The 21,328-nt window shown below is 46.3% G+C and overlaps 1 protein-coding gene across 1 annotated transcript in view; it reads right to left on the minus strand.

The window, feature by feature from the left end:
• Positions 1-13,038, minus strand: part of gfra2b (GDNF family receptor alpha 2b) — a 166,525-nt gene extending 153,487 nt beyond the window's left edge. The window contains exons 1-2 of the mRNA XM_085359564.1: positions 12,966-13,038; positions 9,158-9,457 (exon numbers count right to left, since the gene is read on the minus strand). Coding sequence (XP_085215690.1) covers positions 9,158-9,457; positions 12,966-13,038 — 373 coding nt within the window. The remainder of the gene's footprint in view (positions 1-9,157; positions 9,458-12,965) is intronic.
• Positions 13,039-21,328: the final 8,290 nt, after the last annotated feature.

A 21,328-nucleotide genomic window follows, 5' to 3' on the forward strand; every position in this document is an offset into this window, starting at 1 on the left:
TATGGTCGTGAAAATACGGTAACAAAATGACAGGCAAAATGTTAAATCAACAGATGATGCAGGTCTTTCCACAGGTGAGTCATGGTGACATCACAGTCGTCATCATCATAGCTACTGTGGTAATAGATTTATTCAGCATCTCTAACCATGTCCAGGTTTTTATTCTGTGCCTCACTTTCTGATAATTTGTAAGTTTCCTTCTCCTATTAAGGTGCTTCCACTCACCTCCTTCACATTCACAGTGAACATAATAACAGGTGGGAGGAAACCTCTGAGTCTCTGTCACCCCACTTTGTTCCTCCTGGGTGAGTGTTTCTTCTGCAGCCCTCAAAGAACGAATAATGAAAAGAATGCCAGAGGAAAAGCTTTCAGGAAAGACTCCAGTCCTCCATCTCTGGACTCGGCACTCTCCACCCACAACCAATTTTCTGTCCCTCAGCTCATTACTCATTTCCACCCTTCCCTTCAACACCTTCCCGGCAGCTCTCGGAGGATCTGCCGGGCAGAGACACTCACTGGAGAGTCTGCAAAGTGAAACCTGGATGCTGCCGTCAATCACAGCTCTCCTAATTAAGCCACAGGCTGCTGATTTACTCAAGTGACTCACAAAGACCATATTTAAGACTAAGTGAAAGACTCTGTATCAGACTATAAAAGCAGCGTCACGCAGGAGTGAACTACGTGTAATTAGCAATTTAAACACATTTCCAGAGCATGCTGGTATTTCAGAGACCATTTCACTTCTGACTCTTTTCTCTTTCTGTGCTCTGAACAAAAGGATCGACAAAATATTTGCAAGAAAAGAAACGATTACTGGCTGTTGCTGGAATGCAGGTGGGCACGTTACAGAAACCAAAACCAGAGTGAGGCAACAAACTAAACCATAAACCCTCAGAAACACAATGACAAGTAAAGATTTCATCACATATTAAAGACTACATTCAGGAGTGAAGACGCACTTCAGAGGATGTGACAGCATTATTTCTGAAAGTTAGCATCACACAGTGACAGAGTCTTCGCCCATCTACATGAACTTTAATAACAATTAAAGTAAATCTTTGACTAAAAACACACAAATAACCTCCGCGGTGGAAGCATTGCAGTCTCGAGAGGAAAACCCTTCACGAAAATATGTAGAAATGTCTGGAAGGTCTCCTGAACACAGCGCTGAGCCCAGCAGTGAGCAGAGATTAGACTGAAATTTACAGAATAAGGCCTAAAGACAAGACTCAGGTCTAAATGTAACACTAAGGACTAGATGATCTATGTGAGGCCCTCAGCGACCCCAACCTCTCATTTCCAAAACAAAAGACATTTCGTTGTGTGTTAGTTTCAAGGTTTATTTTTTATTAGCAGCCAAAAATCCAATAATCTGACAGGACTAATCCTGATTAGGTTGGAATTTACTGATGATTATTTAGGCCAGAATAACACATAAAGACTTGGCTAAAATCTTTAGACTGGATTAAACATGTAAGAATGAAAATCAGACTAAAGACCAAGTTTGAGACCGAGTGTCAGGGTTCCTGGGTCGTTGACCCAGTGATTTCAGTTTGTTCATGTTCAGTTTGGTTCGCCACATTACTGTTCTCACTTCCTGTTTTTTCCCGTGTCAGCTTGTCTCCCGTGTCATTAGTCAGATTATGTTCAGCCCTGTACTCACCTGTTTCCAATCATTGTCATCATCCACCTGTGTATTTAAGTTCCTCGGTTTCACCAGTTCTCTGTCGTGTCATTGATGTTAATGATGTATGTCTGATGTCGTCTGTATGTCCAGTCAGTCAGTCCTTTGTTCATTCATTCATTCAGTCAGCCAGCCATTTCCTCCCTCTGTACTGTTTGCTCACTCCTTCGGCAATAAACATCCACCTTCACCTACCTGCCTGTGAGTCCAGCGTTTGGGTCCTCCTTCTCTCATCCACGACACTACCCTTGACAGAATGACACGACCACGCGTTGTGGACCCAGCGGACCCTGAACTTTTCGAGCGGCAGGAGGGAGCGCTCCTTCGCTGGACGGAGGGGCTTCGGGGAAAACAGCGGCTCTTCGCGGAGAGAGAGCACGTCTTCGAGGGGACTCGCCTGGCTCTGGGCGGGCCTCGGAGACGCCAAGTTCCCCCACCTGCTGCCTCAGCTGCACCGGAGCATTCGCCGCGGAGAGTGGGCGTCACAGCCCAAGCTTCGGCCGCTCGCTCTCCCGCCGCTTCGCTCCTCGCTCGCCCGCCAGCCTATTCACTCTCCAGCCTTTCCGCCTCGCCACGGCACAGCGGCTACACCTCCCATCTCGGCTCAGCGGAGGCTACCGCGCCAGAGGCTCAGCCGTTTACCCGGCCCGCTTCCTCTTCCCGGGGAAAGCGGCGCACACGCCGCCATAAAACGGACTCTGTTCAGCAACTCCCGGTGGTGAGTTCCAGTGACTGTTTTCCACACCCCTCATCTGATTATCCACTTAAAACACACAACAGACTCTTTTCTGATTCATGGGGAGTTTCCCTCCTTGAGGATGATGTGGACTGGGAAGATCTTTTTTGCTCTGGCTCCCCAAAGACTGTTCAGTCAAAAACTGTAAATAGTGGTGGCAGAAAGACCAGAATACAACCCGATAGACCTGTCAGTGTCACTCACCCAGTCGTTATTTCCACTCCTATCAGTCAGCCTACACCCACTCCAGTGCCAGCTCCCAGGAGGAGGGCAGCTGCGACCCAGTCTACCTCCACACCCGCTCCTGTTTCTCGGGTGGGGGTGACTGGTGTCCAGCCACCTTCTGTGCCTGTCCCAGCGCCCAGGCTGAGGGCAGCCAGAACCCAGCCTGACCTCCCTGGAGGCTTGGAAGAGCTAACCGGTCCACCTACTACTTCACCCTTTCATCCACCTCCTGATCCAGCTTTTCACGCCCTCGCAGTATCACTGGTTAGACTAGCTGAACTGTCCCCTGCCCAGGCACCAGCCTTACGAGCCCAAGCCGTAATTTTATCTCCGTCACTAGCTCACTCTTTAGCTCAGCCATTAGCCTCACCGGCCTCTGTTTATCCGTCAGTCTCCTTAGTCCAATCAGTTCCCTCACCTGCTGTCCAGTCTCCTGCTGCCCTCCAGTCAGTTCAGCCACCTGTAGCTCAGTCTCCACCTGTCCTCCAGTCACCTGTAGCTCAGTCTCCACCTGTCCTCCACTCTTCTGTAGTCCAGTCGCCTCCTGTTTCCCAGTCACCTGTCCACCATCCCGTCCAGTTCCCGGACCGGCAGCCACAGCACCCAGAGCCAGCTGTGAGCCTTCCTGCTCCTCAGCCAGGGGTTTCCGCACCCGCTGGCCCGGCCGCTCCTCAGCCAGGGGTTTCCGCACCCGCTGGCCCGGCCGCTCCTCAGCCAGGGGTTTCCGCACCCGCTGGCCCGGCCGCTCCTCAGCCAGGGGTTTCCGCACCTGCTGGCCCGGCCGCTCCTCAGCCAGGGGCCTCCGCGCCTACTGGCCCTGCCTGTCTCCGGCCAGAGGCCTCCGCGCCTGCATCGCCCGGTCAGGCCTCTGCCTCAGCTGCACCCACGCCCGGCCCGGCCTCTGCCTCAGCTGCACCCACGCCCGGCCCGGCCTCTGCCTCAGCTGCACCCACGCCCGGCCCGGCCTCTGCCTCAGCTGCACCCACGCCCGGCCCGGCCTCTGCCTCAGAGCCTTCAGCCTCAGAGCCTTCAGCCTCAGAGCCTTCAGCCTCAGAGCCTTCAGCCTCGCCTGGCCCAGCCTCAGAGCCTTCAGCCTCAGAGCCTTCAGCCTCGCCTGGCCCAGCCTCAGAGCCTTCAGCCTCGCCTGGCCCAGCCTCAGAGCCTTCAGCCTCGCCTGGCCCAGCCTCAGAGCCTTCAGCCTCGCCTGGCCCAGCCTCAGAGCCTTCAGCCTCGCCTGGCCCAGCCTCCGAGCCTTCAGCCTCGCCTGGCCCAGCCTCCGTGCCTTCAGCCTCGCCTGGCCCAGCCTCGTTTGGGTCTGGAGCTGAACGGCCATTTTCTGGACCGCTGGCTGGGCCACTGGCCGGGCGCCATCGCCGTCGTGGGCGGCCCCCGGACCCTCTTCGCCTGAGTGGCCGCCGTCGCCTTCCGCGCGGCCGGCCCCCGGACCCTCTTCGCCTGAGTGGCCGCCGTCGCCTTCCGCGCGGTCGGCCCCCTGAACTGTCTCGTCTCGGCCACGGGCCGCGTGGACGCCCACCTGAACTGTCTCGTCTCGGCCACGGGCCATGGGGGCGCCCACCTGAACTGTCTTGGTGTGGACTCCGTCCCTCCGTCCTGGGCCCCCTCCGCCCGCCCTGTTCTGGTTTTTGTTTTTTCTCTTTTGGCCGTCGGGTGCCGGCCTTTGGATGGGGGGGTACTGTCAGGGTTCCTGGGTCGTTGACCCAGTGATTTCAGTTTGTTCATGTTCAGTTTGGTTCGCCACATTACTGTTCTCACTTCCTGTTTTTTCCCGTGTCAGCTTGTCTCCCGTGTCATTAGTCAGATTATGTTCAGCCCTGTACTCACCTGTTTCCAATCATTGTCATCATCCACCTGTGTATTTAAGTTCCTCGGTTTCACCAGTTCTCTGTCGTGTCATTGATGTTAATGATGTATGTCTGATGTCGTCTGTATGTCCAGTCAGTCAGTCCTTTGTTCATTCATTCAGTCAGCCAGCCATTTCCTCCCTCTGTACTGTTTGCTCACTCCTTCGGCAATAAACATCCACCTTCACCTACCTGCCTGTGAGTCCAGCGTTTGGGTCCTCCTTCTCTCATCCACGACACTACCCTTGACACCGAGAACTAATTTTAACATGAATCAGATTAAAAACCTAAGAGTAGATTAAAGATCTCAAACTGGATGTCTGCTGCACACTTTAGTTTCACTCCTGTGTTTGTAGATTTTCTGTGTGTGTGTGATGTAACAGTCATTGTAAAATTTGTATTATTATTATTATTACTATCATTATTATCATTATTTCTTAGTGACATTTTTGTTGTTGTTGTTCTTATTATTATTATTATTATCATTATGTAGTTAAAGACTGGCTCCTCTGATGACCACAGCTCTGAGTTTTGAACCTGTCTCCTAAATCAACCTCTCCAGGCACATAAACACAGGCTGAACCTCGTACTGGGAGAAACTTCGGAGTCTTTTCAGTCTCACCTGTTCTTCCTCCTGACTTCTATTATAAGTTTTAAGCTGAAAAGCCAACACATCCCCTCCTGCCCGTCATGCATGAACGAGACAAACAGTGCAAGAGAAAATCTTTTGTTCAGTGTCACATGAAAGAAAAATATAGCTGGAAGCCAGAACTACAGGAGCACAATTTCTATAAACCCATCAGAAGCAGGATGTAATTAAGCGAGCAGCAGATGAACTTTCCTGTGAGAAACCTTTTAAAGCTTCTTTGTAGTCACGCTGACGTTCCTAGCAATCTGCACAGACTGCTGCCATGTTCAAATCATTTTTAAGATTCATGACTCAAGGCTGCGCGCCACATCAAGCCATTTACCTGCACCCTTGAAATCCTGCTCATTAGCTGAAAGTGCACAAACACTGTTTGAGTTTTTAACTTTGAGTTGTCACCTTGTTCAAGGTTTGGAGAGGACTGTAGTCTCTGATGCGACAGCTTTGTAGCACTGATCATCATCCCTCATACCCACTAAAAAAACATAACTATTGATTCAATTCAATTTTATTTTCAATTTTATATATAGCACCAATAAAATAGTCACCTCAAGGTGTTTTAATACTGTAAGGTAAAGACCCTACAGGATTACAGAAAAATCCCAACAATCACATGACCCCATGTGAGGAAGTACTTTGGCAACAACATGAAGGAAAAACTCCCTTTTGACAGGAAGAAACGCGTTAATGCAGTGTTAACATGGTCATCACGATTAAAAATTTTAACGCGCTCAACCCATCTGGAGCGCAGAATGAACAAACTTTTGGACAAACTGCCCGATATGCATTGACAGAGACATTTCAGGGATTTTGACTCAGTAGGGTCGGATTAACAATTAACCCTCCAGATGGGTTAATTGTTAATCGCGTTAGTTAGCACTGACAGCACTAAAAAAATATAAAGTCGCCAATTTGGGATTTCTTTGGCTCTAAACCAGATGAAAGAGGTAAACCTAAGGATGTAAACAAAGTGGTGTGCCACTTGTCCAGACGTATAGTGCGAGCAAAGTACTCAAACGCGACTAATTTGCATGAGCATGTACGTGTCCACCATCCGGCTGAGTATGCGGCGATCACTAGCTTCTGCAGCTCCATCAACAAGCATTTGGGCGCACTCTGAGGAGGGTGCATTTGCTCACAGATGAAAGAGGGTGCTGTTAAAACAGCGCTATTTTTTTTTTTTCTGTTGACTGCTTCTATTAGCTCCATCATTATTAGCAAACTTACTGATGGGCAAATAAATCTCCCCTGTAAAAACGATAGTCAATATATTCGTCCAATCGCCCAACCCTAATTCATCCAGGTGTCCATCATCAGGCTAAGTAACCAGGTAATCCTCAAACATCTCACCAAACCTGGACACCCATCTTCAGTACCTCCCCAAGAGGCTTCCAGCTCTTCTGAAAGAGGACGGAAACTTCTGCCAAATACTTTCAAGTCATTCAGATGCACAGTCGCCTCTACTGAGGCTCTGTGTTGGAAGCTTGATGGTTTCTGAACTCTGCAAGCTTTACCTTTAAGTGTGAAGTCATGGCTCCTGTTTCTTTTTCCTCTGCTTTTGTGCAAGCTGGGCCCAGTTGAGGACTGACTTTCAGTTCCACCTCCTCTCAGGGTCCAAACTGGACATATTCTGTGACAGCTAGCATTGTAATTTTCACGCTCAGGTCCTGTCTTTGAATAAACACAGTGTTTCTGGTCATCAGCCTCTAGCAGGGCTGGAGGATTGATCAGATTATAATTTGGCTTTTAGAGATGATGAAAACAAGGCAAGCTCATTTAATTTTGTCCAATAAACCAAACACTCCCGTTGCCCCTCCCTAAAAGTCATTCACTGTTGGTTTAGCTTGAGCTAAAAGTCACTAAAAGAGAGATTTTAGTGAACAAGATCAGTGCAGAGGAAATAATAAAGGTTTGGAAGATCATTAAGAACTGCACATGACTCTGTCTCTGGATCTCAAAGCGTTTCTCACTGGTCCACCTTCAGCTGTGTGCGACCAAGATGTTTGATCGCCAGGTTAAGATGTGATGCTTTAATGCAAAAAGACTCTGAAACACACTGCAGAGCTCAGACACATAAACACAGCACGAAGGAAAGCCGTGTGAGCACGTGCAGTGTTAGTGGGTATAGATATTTGTTCTGCTGCGTGTCAGACAGCATGTTTGTGTTTCTGTACATTACAACTTTGTCAGGCTTAAACACACGGCCTGTGTGTCTCCGCACAGCATTGTGTGTGTGTGTGATGTGGAGACTTTGCTAGCTTTGCTGGCACTACAGAGACATCCTCAATGGAAAGGAGAACAAAGACAAAGGCTCTTAATGAGCTCTGCCACTGCCGAGACCTAAACTAGGCCAGCCAACGGGCTGTGTGCACGTGTGTGTGTGTGGCAGTGGGATGTGAACGAGCCACGGGCGTTATCCAGGTGACTGAGAACGCAGCAGCTCTGCAGCGAGCGAGCGTTTCATGTGAGCGGCTCGTTTGTTGTGCTAAAATTCCCAAAGAAGCATCTCGGAAAGCCGTCAGAGGCTCGTCTGTCGGCGCACCGCTGGAGCGCTCGCGATGGACACTTTAAAAGGATTAAAATCATTTTTAGGTTCCTCTGCAGAAAACCAAACAGCTAAACAAACACGCCGCCCTCCCTTTGTAAAATCACAAAGTCAGAGCTGACAAAGTTTGGAACACAGCCCCGAGTGAACCTCAGCGTTGCTGCAGGTTTATTTGGACTGAGAGTTTTTGGGTTTTGCAGATTTCAGTGAAACATGGCAGAGGAAGGGACGCCTGACACCCACAGCCATCACACTGATGGCTGTGGGGGTCTGTAGGCAGCCTGGGGTACAGTGCTCTGCTGTATGAACTGTGTTTCATATACACCTGACCTGGATGTGATGAAGTCACATGTCGAATACATGCTGTGAAGCTATGCTACAGCTAACTGTCTGTTATTATAGAAACTAAATGGTAGTAAAGCATCTTTACTCTGAGCCTTTACACGAGATTTACCGATAGATAAAATCAACACTCTTTGACTTCATGTATTTACAGCTAACTACCATCTGGATTTTAAAAATCATTAACTGAGTCCAGTCTGGGGGTCCATAAACACCAATCCCACTTTTGTCAACAGCCCAGCTCACACTCCACCCAACCCCAGGCCCTCTGGGGCGGTGGGCTCACTGAGCAGCAGATCCATGTTATTCAGTAGGTGTCCAACCAAGCCTCATGGACCCAAAACCAGGCGCTCGATAGATGGTGGGATGGTTATCAATATCGGCCTTAAACTCCAGCATCAATAATGAAATAATAGTTTGGTGAAATAAGAGTAATCTTAAAAAAATAGCACAAATATGAGTCGATCTGAACCAGCAGCTGGCCCAGGTTAAAGGTCACCCACTAATCAACATGATTGCAGCAATTTTGTCAAACAATCAGTAATAACTCCCTCAAACCTGACTGCACAGACACGATCCCATTGTCATTAGATTCAGGGTGGCTCGTGCTGCTGAGAATTTCACTACATCTACTGTCCATCACACATAAACAGCCAGAAAAACAACTCTGCCCAGGATGCAGAACCTGCAGAGATTGAGGGATCAGTGATGCTTCCCTGACAATCCAGAGGAGCATGAAGAATCCAGCCAATTCAAATTATACTGATGAAAAACAGCAGGGCTCGCACTGCAGACACAGTGTAACTCATCCATTCCCCATTCCTGTCAAATCTCTTCATACTCTGGTGATGATGTCTGAGCGTCTCCTGAATAAACACACTTCCTGTCACATCAGACTTCAGGCTGCTCCCCTGCACTCTCTCACGTCTTTAGCTGCTGTTTGCAAGTGCTCACTGAGTAAAACTTTCTCTACTTTCTGTCTGCGCTTCAGGCCAACAGACGACCTCAGCGTGTGAAGAGAAGACCTGACATAAAAACACCAGCAAGCTGCTGTGCTCCATCGGCGGCAGCAGGAGGCTTTATTAGCTCTGGACAGGGCCCAGCATGGGAGGCTTACCCTCAGTCAGGCCCATGTGGATGCTCCAGTAGTTCTGCAGGCACTGCAGCTCCTTCTTCATGCCTCTCTTGCAGCGGCAGTCGTAGAGCGGCGAGTCCTGCAGCACCTCCAGCGCCCCCTGGCACTCCTTGGAGGCCAGCATGGCGCTGCGCTCCTTGTCCCCGCCCGACAGGCACTGGCGCATGATCCGGTAACGCGAGCTGCACTGGCTGTTCTGGTTGCACAGCTCGGAGGCTCGGACACAGTCTAGAGGTTCCCTCCAGCCGGGGGTGCCGAGCTCCGAGTCACAAACGCACACATCTGCAGGAAAACAGGGAGAAGGCGGGAGTTAGACACAGAGGTGTTAGCTTCACTCACTTCCTGTTTACTTTTGTGATCATTTTATCTATTTGCAGTCATTTTGTGTCTCATTAGAGTCACCGTGTGTCTCTGCTCTGCTTTTTGTTAAATTTTTGTGTGTGCGTATGGTCTTTTTAAATATTTTTCCAATATTTTTGTCTCTTTGTAGTTTTTGGCACCTGTTTACTGTCACTTATTGCTTCTTTGTGATCTTTTTCCACCTCTTTAACATAGCAAACTAATCAGTTCAAACAGAGCTCGTTTAAAACTAAATGTAAAAATATTAATGGGGCTGTTGGTCAGATAAATGTGCGTCTCTGCAGACTCAGGCAGGCTTTTCCTCTGGTGCAGGTGGAGGTGTGTCTGTATGCTATGCCTCAGTTTCTCAGCTGTAACTCAGGATTGCAGATTGAAGGCTCAGTGATGGATCTCGGATCGAGATGAGGTGATCTCCTGATAAGAAGCTGAGGATAAAGCCAGCACGTGTTCATAGAGCATCATATCATATATGTCTTCCTGTTGTAGGTTATTGTTGTTCCAGCGGCCGTTAGCTGTGACAGAAACATATGAAACTGAAATAGGAAACATTAGAAGGCATTGCGCGGATGTCCTCAAGAAAATATCCCACACTAATCCGGTTCGACATCTCCTCCAGGGCGCACAGACTCAGCTCCATCTGTGTCGAGCGTGGCCTTTGTCAGGCAGTTCAACAGCTTCCGTCCAGCAGAGACAATAGCATGCGGGTGAATCCAATTAAGCGAGCATCACAGGGACCAGATAAATGAATGTTTACCTGTCGGCAGCCGCAGATAGCAGGTGTGTGCATTTCGTGGGATTTCGAGGGTTTTCAGAAACAGGAAGTGTGTGTGTGAGCTGCTGGAGTCATTATTTTAGAGACATAACATGCTGAACGCCAACAAACAACACGATCTAACGGTTAACCGGCACAAAACCAGGCAGGAGGGTAAAAGTAAACTATTACATTACATGCCGCTGACATTTCACAGTCCCAAAAATTACCTATGATAACCAGAAGCATAATCATATAATAATTCTGTGAATGAATATAAAGGCTGTGTTATAGAGAGGAAACACGATGTGGAACAAACACACATTCAGATCTTTGTCCTTCAGTGCGCAAAGCACCATAGTCCTTCTTCGAAATTAAAAATGTAAAGCGCTGTAGTTCTCCTTCAAAATAAAAGTGCAAAGAGCTGCGGTTCTTCAGAATAAAAGTGCAAAGAGCTGTAGTTCTCCTTCAAAGTAAAAGTGAAAGTGCTGCAGCATGCTCCTCCTTCCATTTTCCTCGTCCCTGGTACAGCTCCTGAAACCTCACATGTGGACCAGAAGCTGGGGATCATGGCTTTCACAGTGAGTAATCCAGACTATGAATGGTTGACCTCATGCTGTGGACAGATCATCTCACCCATTCTCTCGGCTGAAGTTTGATTCGTTTGGCATCTTCTTTGTGCCTTCTGCCCATTGAGGGACCTCAAAGTGAACTTTCATTTAGGAAGATTTTCACCCTTATCCTCCATCTTCTCTGTGTTCATACGAGCCTAACCACAGCTCTGCAGGTAACGACTGATATACCTCAACCTGCCCTCCAAATATTGCTGCTGTTCAGTTTTTTCTTTCTGTCTAAAGTTCTAGCAGGGAAATCCTTCAGTGAGAACATCTGGAGAACATCTTTGGACCATTTCTAACTGTCAGATGTGTTTCAGAGCTTCCTGATTCTGGGATTTGAAGAAGACAATCAGGTGCTTGAGCTGAACTTGTTTTTGTCCTTGCAGATGTTTGAGCTCTCATCTGAAAGGCTTTACAGTTCAGAAAGCTGACGGCCGTCCCAGAGTTTGAGGTGGTGAGATCAGCAATGATGACGTGAAGAGCAGTGCAAACTAAAGCTAAGCCCACCTCTCGAAGAGGCAGCTGTTTCTTACAGGTGAGCTGTCTGTTACAGCCAGGTGGACCGTTAACCCGTTACTCTCAACTAACCATGAACCTAAACTCTTTGTAATCCGTGTGAAAACATTCATGAACGAGGCTGTTACTGTGGGTTCATCCACATCTTTATATGCTTTCTATGGTCTGCAGTGAATACTGATGTCCCACACAGGCTGTGGTCCCTGAAGTCCTCCTTAATCCTCACAATCACTCGAGGAGGCTCTTCCTGTTCACCTGGTCTAAGGAGAGCACTGTGGAACATAGCCACCTCAGAACCGGAGCTAGTGGAGCTGCTGGAGCTGGTGAACAATGCTACACCTTTAAGCTGACTGGACCGGGACTGACGCCTGAGACCTGAGACCTGAGCTGGCCTTCACTGAGTCTGCTATGATGAGTAACTGATGGAAGCTGTGGGACACTCTGCAGGCTCCCCTCATCTCACACTTTATCAGCACCTGACGCGATGCTTGCAGGGGACATCTGCACATTGTATCTGTAAAAAATAACCTGGATGACTCTACAGACTTTCCTGTGGTTAGTGCTAGGTCAGTAGGGCACCAGGCGCCCCCTGCTGGAACAGTGGGACAAAATCCTGTGCTGCTCTCATGAAACGTGCATTTACACTCTGCAGAGACACAAAAAAAAGGTGGCACGAAAAAACACGGCTCCACACTCTGTTTGTTCCACTGCAGACAGAAATGCTCCAGCACCACAAGCTTGTGTCACCCACCCCACAGCTCCACCTCAACAAGCTGCAACACATCAGACCAGTGCTCAGAACCAGGGGCAGAGGAACAGCTCCCACAGGTGAGGGCCACACAAAGAGCTAATTACTGGACCTCGGGGTAACGATGTGACCTTTCAGGGGTACGTGGATGTTTGTGCAGCAGTAAAAAGTTCAGATTAAAATATTCAGGATCAGAACAAATGTTCCCGAGACCTGCTGTCCTCAGTCCTGGTATCAAGCATGGTAACAGCATCTTTTAGTAGAAGCTCACAGTAAGGCAGAGGTGTAGAAGTAGTCAAACCCCTAGGAGTACAAATAACTACACCCTGTCAGGGATAAAATGGCAGTACCTCAGAGAGTACTTCACCTGAATATATTTCATTTACTGAATGTAACAAAGATGCTCTTTATGGCTCTGATGATCAATAGAAACATAATAGAAATCCAAACAGAATGTACAGCAGAGTACACACAGTACTCTGTACACCAAGTACTCTGTAAACACAGTACTCTGCACACACAGTACTCTGTACTATTCTAACACGTCACGGCTGGTACATGGGTCTGAGGGTAAGGGCGCGCGCTATTTGTCTGCGGAGATTTAAAAGTTAACTTCATGCACTGCAACATTTTCACTTGTAATGGAGTATCTCTGTGAGTATCCGAGTACTCCTGCTGACGGTTACTCGGTGTTTCAGAGCACGAGAGCATCTTTAGACCCAGCTGACTGACAGAGGCGCAAACCGAGCCTCTGCCCTCACCTGTGCGCGTGCACGCGGGCAGCGGAGGTGTACTCACCGAGCACGAGCAGCAGGCAGACGACGCCGATTAGGATCATGTCGCGTGCTGCTGTAATCCCACAGGAAGTCATGGTTCTCTCGCTCTGAGCGTCGGGGTCTCTCACTCTCTCTCTCCGCACATCACGCGGACTGCCACCGACATAGTGGCACTAGCACGAACCCCGGACACGGTGGGATCCCCCCCTCCCACCCCGCCGTCCTGGGCTCACAGCAGCCCCGGCAGGGACGCAGAAGAAGACGAAGAAGCGTGGGAGTCTGGGCAGGAGCGCATGCTCCGGAGCGGCTCTCCCGGAGATGGAGCTCTGTCCTCGGTGAAGAACATCAGCTGCCCCCGATCACTCCGCAGCTGTACTCCAACTTTCCGGGCTCAATGTGACTCTGTCCGCTACTCTTCCTCCTCTTTGTCACACACACACACAGTCACACACCGGAGCTGCCCGGTGGGTAACGGCACGCGCGTCTCCCGCCGGTTAGAATCTACTCCAGTAGCAGCCTCGTGCGTCTTTCAGCAAGCCCAGCGCGTGCGAGCACTGAGGAAAACCTCGAAACCTCCTTCTCCTCCTCCTCACCCCCTCCTCACCCAAAACTCAGACTCTCTTTCGCTCTGTCTCTCTCTTTCTCCCTTTCTCCGGGTGTCAAACGCACGCGCGTTTACTCCTTACGTTGACCCGGAGTGTGACCTCAGAGCAACGTCATCTGACTGAAAGACACGATCTGCTATTACTGTAATGACTGTTTATTTATTTATCTTTTATTATTGAAAATGTCCCAGGTATTTTATATTTTAATCATACATTTTATTTATATTCATTTTTTATTTACATATGAATGTATAGTTTTAGTGTAATTATTTTTGTTATTTTACATTTTAATTATTGTCATTATTAATTATTAATTTATTTTTATTCTTCGTTTTATTATTTACCTTTTTGTGCTGTAGTTATATTTTTCCTTATTTCCCTTTTTTAAACTTATATTAAATTAAATTAAAGTTAGAATCACATAACTATAATTAATTTTTTATTATAATTTCATCTTAACATATTTTTTTTGATCTACCTTTATTATTTTAGAATATATCACACCCTGGGACGGCTGTGGCCCCCCCACACTCCCTAGCAGATCGTTACATGGAGAAACCTTTGGAATACAAGCGCGCTGATCCACACAGGTATGCACACGGGTGTTCACTGCTCGTAGACCCAAATTACACCTTTCTTGGCTGCTACTTCGAAGCACATCTGTCCTGCGTGCTGCACAACAACATTGAATATTTAGTATTTACTGCTGTTTACACTTAGCTAGATTAATGCGATGGTGTTGTGTTTAGTATGTTGCTTTGTTGTTTTTTTTTTTTTTTTGGTCTTTTTTTGCTTGTTTTCTATTCTTCTCTCAACAGGTGATCCAGGAGATTTTTATTTTTTTTTTCTCCCCCCCCTTTCTCACTGTCCCTCTCCCCTTCTGTTTTTCCTTTCCTTCCTCTTTCTTTCTCCCTTTCCTATCTCTCACTCATGTCTGTCCCGTCTGTAACATCTGAAAATAAAATATAATAAATAATAAAAACAAAGATCGACCAAATGGACCAATACGGCAATGCCACGATGATCCATTTGGCAAAGTAAATCCATTGGGTATCCTTGTTGGTCTTCAGACAACAATTCTGATGGCTAAAGAACCAAATGGGACAGGCGGAAAAAAAAAAAAAAAAAAAAGAATATATCACATAGATTTATTATGTCTTTTATTTCTAATTCCTCTCCAACTCCATAATGCTGTTGTAATTTTATTTCTTTTTCAGGATTCTTGTTCTGATTATTGCTTTTTTTTAAAAATCTTTTTAATCTGTGTATGTAATTATTTGTGTGGATGCTTTAAGCATCCACACTATTGAGTTCCTGTTTCTCTTTATTCTTTATACTTTATTCTAGTTGCTTCCGTACACTTTTCGCCGTTTAACTACTTCCACAATTTTCAGCCGATTTTCACCGTTCAAATTTTAAACTATTCTGCTATTTTTGCTAATTCCTGCTACGATTTTTGCTATTTTTAACTATTATACTTTTTAAAATATTAAGCTTTTTTCCTTTAATTTGTCCCATTGAAATGAATGGGAAACTTCTGCAATTCTGCTAAATTTTGCTTGTTTTTGAAACTTAACTACTTCCTCATACTTTCACCTAGAACAACCATTCAAATTTTAAAATGTTCACAAATTATTGGGCTATTCAGGTATGATTCAGCTTTTTCAAATGTTTTACTGTTTTACTTTTATGCCTCTTAAAGTTTTGAGTTGCAAAATTGTGATTTTTCACAAAATACATGTGTTGTTATGGTTGCTATGCTCTTGGCTTCCAGTGTGCCACTGAAGGTTTTGCAATTTTCACTTCATGTCCGAACAACTTCCTGCTACTTGCTCAATTTTCACTCCACTTCCACAAATTATACATCAAAACGTAGGTATTTTTGCTGGCTTTCAGAAAATGTCACCATCATTGTTGTGGGATTTATAGAATTTTGGCAAATCTCCTCAGACTAACACAAGGTCAGAAAACTCTCCATATAAAGTGAATGGAGAGCTTGTTCAAAATCATCGCTACATTTCTGTAATGAGAGGCATATTCGAATCGTCATATCTCCTTAACGAAGCAAAGTTAAGACATGAGGCTTGTCCCCGTATATCTTCAGACACTCCTGACGCTCACAATTCAAGAATTTCTTTCTCACCTATTACCGTTCTGAAATGAGTTGGACTTGTTTGAGGGTAGGAAATTTGTCCTTCGCTCAGATTTCTTCAGATTTCAAACTGTGGAAATGAACCACTTTTTTCTCTCGTCATAACTTTTTGTTGGATTTCCACAGAGACCTGAAAATTTCTATGACTGTTCACCAAAGCCTGCTGTCTCTTACGGTGAAAGAATGATATCGATACTCCAAATAGATTTAGAGTTAGAAAGCGTTGTTTGAGGGCAAGTCAAGGCAGTTTTTGCTTCGCTCTGCTCAGTTATGGTGCATTAGAAGTCTAATATCTTTAATAATTCATATTTTAATGATAAATTGTTAACACTGGAAGATTCCCCCATCTCTTCTGAACAAAACGGTGTAAGAATGACCGCTCTAGCCCCTACGGTTAGGAAATTATGGTCATTTGTTTGAGGGGAGTCGTCACTATGAGAAATAGGCTGCAATAATCCTGTGCCTCTCTGTCCTGCGTGTGTAAAAAGATGCACCTGTTTTGGCGGGAAAACGTAAACAGCCACTCTGATTGGTGGATTTAAATTCGGCAGCTCTCTCCCTCTGTGTCTGTCTGTGTGTGTGTGTGTGTGTGTGTTTAGTGGGAGAGAGAGGACCCTGCCCTTATTTGGCAGCATGTCATTGTAGGATTTAAATTGAATATAGTTAGACTGGTTGACTGGATTAGAGCCTGTGTTTGTGTGTCCCTCTGTGCATTTGTGTTCCAATATGCCTCCATATTTGTAATTTTGTAAGTTATTACTATTCTGCTAAATATAGTATTTCTGCTTTTTATAGGATTTGTGCCTAATATAGTATTTCTGCTTTTTATAGGATTTGTGCCTAATATAGTATTTCTGCTTTTTATAGGATTTGTGCTTAATATAGTATTTCTACTAAATTATAGTATTTCTGCTTTTTATAGTATTTGTGCTAAAACATAGTATTTCTACTAAATGTAGTATTTCTGCTTTTTATACTATTTGTGCTAAATTATAATATTTCTGCTTTTTATACTATTTGTGCTAAATTATAATATTTCTGCTATTTTATAAGATTTGTGCCTAATATAGTATTTCTGCTAAATTACAATATTTCTGCTTTTTATACTATTTGTGCTAAAACATAGTATTTCTACTAAATGTAGTATTTATGCTTAATCATACTATTTCTGCTTTTTATGGGATTTGTGCCTAATATAGTATTTCTGCTTTTTATAGGATTTTTGCTCAAACATAGTAGTTCTACTAAATGTAGTGTTTATGCTTAATCATCCTATTTCTGCTTTTTATAGGATTTGTGCTTAATATAGTATTTCTGCTAAATTATAGTATTTCTGCTTTTTATAGTATTTGTGCTAAAACATAGTATTTCTACTAAATGTAGTATTTATGCTTAATCATAGTATTTCTATATATTTCTGCCAGGTCCCCAGGCAGCCAATCCTCTGTGAGGACTTAGACATTCAAATTTTCAAATCAGGGCCTGCACGGTTTCCCAGCCAATCATATATGTGTCCTGAGGCATTCAAATTTGCATATTGGGGCCTTCATGGCTTCTAAGCCAGCCAATCATATCTGAGGGCTGAGGAATTCAAATCCACAAATCAGGGCCTGCACGGCTTCCCAGGCAGCCAATCATATATGTGGCCTCAGGCATTCAAATTTGCATATTGGGGGAATTCGTGGCTTCTAAGTCAACAAGTCATCCATGTCGTATATCTCTAAAAATTCACATTTTAATGATAAATTGTTAACACTGGAAGATTCCCCCATCTCTTCTGAACAAAACGGTGTAAGAATGACCGCTCTAGCCCCTACGGTTTAGAAATTATGGTCATTTGTTTGAGGGGAGTCCTCACTATGAGAAATAGGCTGCAATAATCCTGTGCCTCTTGTAACGTGCGGTGGAGATGAAGCCAGCCGCGGAGGTGTGCAGGTGGATAGCGAATGAGCAACAGCTTCTGACTTTCCAAAAAGTACTCATTTATTTACAATATCAAAAATAAGTGCTACCTCTACCACACATTACTGAAGAGCACACTAGTCCGCGTACACACGGGAGCATCCATTACAGGAGGAGTGCGAAGAAGAACAAAAAGGGGGTGACACCAGTCGTGAGACAGGAGGCGCCGCCATGTGGTGATACACTGCATTACGATAGCAACTGTTACATAGTCCCCCCTGGTGAGAAAAAGGCTGTCCTCAGCCGTACACAGCTGAAAAAACACACACCACACCTAACAGTACCCTATACATAGAGGTTACAGCTAAGATTGGTGCACACACACAGGGCAAAAGACCATTTAAAAATGAAATTGGTGAAAATAAGACGAATATGTACAGTGGAAAATCAGTCTTCTTAGTTTTTTCACTTTTTCCTTTTTTTTGTTTTTAAAGTAAATGCCAAGAATGAACCTTAACGCACTAAAGAGCCATAAAACTGGATTAAGTAGAGCAAACAGAAACATCTACATATCATGACTCAAAGTAGCAATGCAACAAGACAGCATCAAACAGGTTTAACCAGAACATTTCACTTCAGATCAAGCCTGGTTGTGTGAAAATCATTAGTCCATCTTTTGTTGCTCCAGCCAGACGTAACTCTGGGGCAACGTCTGGGCCTGAGATTGTAATGTCCACCAGCAGCTGGGTGCTGGACAGATCTGGGTGAAACACTCTCTGGAACAGCGCCCACACCAGAAGAAGAGTCAATGTCCGGTAAATCAAAGGGGAATGGCTCAGAGCCAATGTCAGTGTCTGCAGGGGGGCCAGGGTGGGCCTGAGAGTCAGAGTTCAGACCCTCTGCGGTCTCTCTCTCGGCAGGCAATGAAACAGAATGTTCTTCGGAAGTGAGAGAGTCCCAGGTATGGAACGGTTGCATGTTCACAACATGATAAACACCTGCATCCACACCGGAGTCCACCCAAGTGAGCCTGTAATTAACATCACTGAGTCTCTGAGATACACACAATGGTCCCTGAAACAGTGGTGCAAGTTTAGCAGTAAAGTTAGACTGAGCATCTGACCTGGGGTGTGTCTTAACTCTCACAAGGTCACCAACACGAAACGAGGCATGTCGATGTCTCAAGTCATAGTAATGTTTTTGTCTGTCATGGCTATAGTCCAAAGCTGCTTTGGCGTGGTCGTGAGCTTCCTGCAGGGAGGCTCTCAGAGTCTCAGGGTAAGGCACACCCGGTTCATCAACACCTGCTGTAGAAGGCTGAGTGATAAGGTCAAGCGGGGTGTCTAACTCACGACCATAAAGCATCATGGCAGGAGTCAAACCTGTACTGTCATGAGGGGCGGTGCGCAGAGCAAAGCAAATCTGAGGGAGAAACTTGTCCCATGATGTGTGCTTATCACCTACATAAGCGCGGATTGCAGTTTTCAGAGTCCGGTTGACGCGTTCAGTAGCATTTGTCTGAGGGTGATATGCCGTAGTGAGTCTGTGCACCGAGCCTAATGCAGAAACAACATGTTCAAAAAGCTCACTCACAAAAGGAGACCCTCTGTCAGAAATCAGGTAAGTGGGTGTACCATGTCTAGCAAAAATGTCAGTGACGAATTTACCAGCTGCTACCTGAGATGTAGCTTCTTTGACAGCACTGGCTTCAACCCATTTAGTCAAATAGTCAACAAACACGATCAAATAAGCATTACCAGTGGGGGTGCGGGGAAGTGGCCCAACAAAATCCACACCCACATACTCCCAGGGTTTCTGGGGGACAATGGGAACCATAAGACCGGCTGCTTTTTTTTGACTTGGCTTGGTGAGTTGGCACACTGAGCATGAAATCACATAGTGTTTCACATCAGCTGCCATTTTGGGCCAGAAAAACCTAAAACGCAGTCTAGCCAATGTCTTAGAAACACCCAAGTGACCTGCTGTGGGGTGGTCATGGTAATAGTCCAGCAAGGTGCCTCTAATGGAAGTAGGGGCAAACAGTTTCAGCTCTTTCAAAGGGTGCAAAGCACATGTGGACTTGGGTTCTCTGTGATACAAAAGAGAGTCATACACAACATACTGTAACAAGGTGGCATTGTCCGAGCTGTTCAGAGAGTCTGCTTCAATGTCTCTGAGGAGTGGACCTGTGACATGATCGTCTAACTGCAGCTGTCTCAATTGTGAACGGTCAGCCAGAATGACGGGGGGCAGAGTACGAATGTCCAGGCTGCCCATAACAGCATGATCTGGTAAAAGATCAGTCGGCCTGTCACAGGTCAGAGGCAAAGGGTTGCGTGACAGTGCGTCGGGAACTTTGTTCTGTGCACCAGGTTTGTGCACTATTGTGAAATCAAAGTCCTGCAAACGAAGTGACCAGCGGGCGAGTCGGCCCGTTGGGTTTTGACGAGACATGAGCCACCTGAGACTGTTGTGGTCAGTGAAGATAGTAACATGAACACCTTCAACATACGGGCGGAAGTGTTCCAGAGCCCATATCACAGCGAGGCACTCCTTCTCTGAAGTGCAGTAGGGGAGTTCAGCTTTGTGAAGGGAGCGACTAGCAAAAGCCACAACGTACTCACGACCCTTGTCATCCTTTTGCATCAACACTGCCCCAAGACCAATGTCACATGCATCGGCGTGAATGGAAAAGGGACGGTTGAAGTCTGGAAATGACAGGATCGGGGCTGATGTGACATGATCCTTCAAAGTGTCCATGGCCCTTCGACAGCTGTCGTCCCAGTGGAAAGCATTGTCCTTTCTGGTGATGGTGTGAAGAGGTTCGGCATGGCGGGCATAATTCTGAATGAAGCGTCGATAATAGCCAGTCAAGCCAAGGAACTGACGGACGTGTTTCACTGAGGTTGGGGTATCAAACTCCTTAACCGCCTTTACTTTGTCTGGATCGGGCTTAACACCTGATGATGTGATGCGGTACCCGAGAAAGGTGAATTCATCGAGGCAGAATTGGCACTTTTTGAGCTTCAATGACAAGCCAGCAGCCTGGAGTCTGCCCAGCACCTCCTCAAGATCCACTAAGTGCTGTTCAAAGGTAGGTGAGGCGATAACAATGTCATCCAGGTAGACTGCGCACGTTTTGTAAATGAGGCCAGCAAGCACAGAGTTCATGAGTCTCTGAAAAGTTGCAGGTGCGTTGCAGAGCCCAAAGGGCAGCACCCGAAACTGGAAGAGACCGCAGTGAGAGATGAAGGCAGTTTTAGGCTTAGAGTCCTCTGCTACAGCAACCTGCCAATAGCCTCGCGCTAAGTCCAATGTCGAGACAAACTTTCCTCTTGCCAGAAAGTCCAAAGACTCATCTACACGAGGCAGGGGATAAGAGTCTTTTCGGGTAACTTGGTTGAGCCCTCGAAAGTCCACACAAAACCTTGGTTCCGTGGCCGCTCTATTTACAATGACTACAGGAGCTGCCCAAGGGCTTGTGGAAGGTTCAATGATGTTGTCCTTCAACATTTGTTGTACTTGTTCTTCAATCACACGTTTCTTAGCAGGTGACGTGCGATAGGGTGGGAGATTGACAGGTGTTGCATTGCCAGTCTCTATGGCGTGCTCAGTGAGAGCCGTTCGACCAAGTTGACCATCAAACAAGGAGCTAAACTTGCTGAGCAGATTGAGTAAAGCATCCTTGTTGTTCTCTGAGAGACTTGCTTCATACAGTTTGGCTGT

Source organism: Diplotaxodon limnothrissa, linkage group LG7, assembly GCF_057381915.1.
Source record: "Diplotaxodon limnothrissa isolate DT_005_m linkage group LG7, D_limnothrissa_male_GT1.1, whole genome shotgun sequence".
NCBI classification, from domain to species: Eukaryota; Metazoa; Chordata; class Actinopteri; order Cichliformes; family Cichlidae; genus Diplotaxodon; species Diplotaxodon limnothrissa.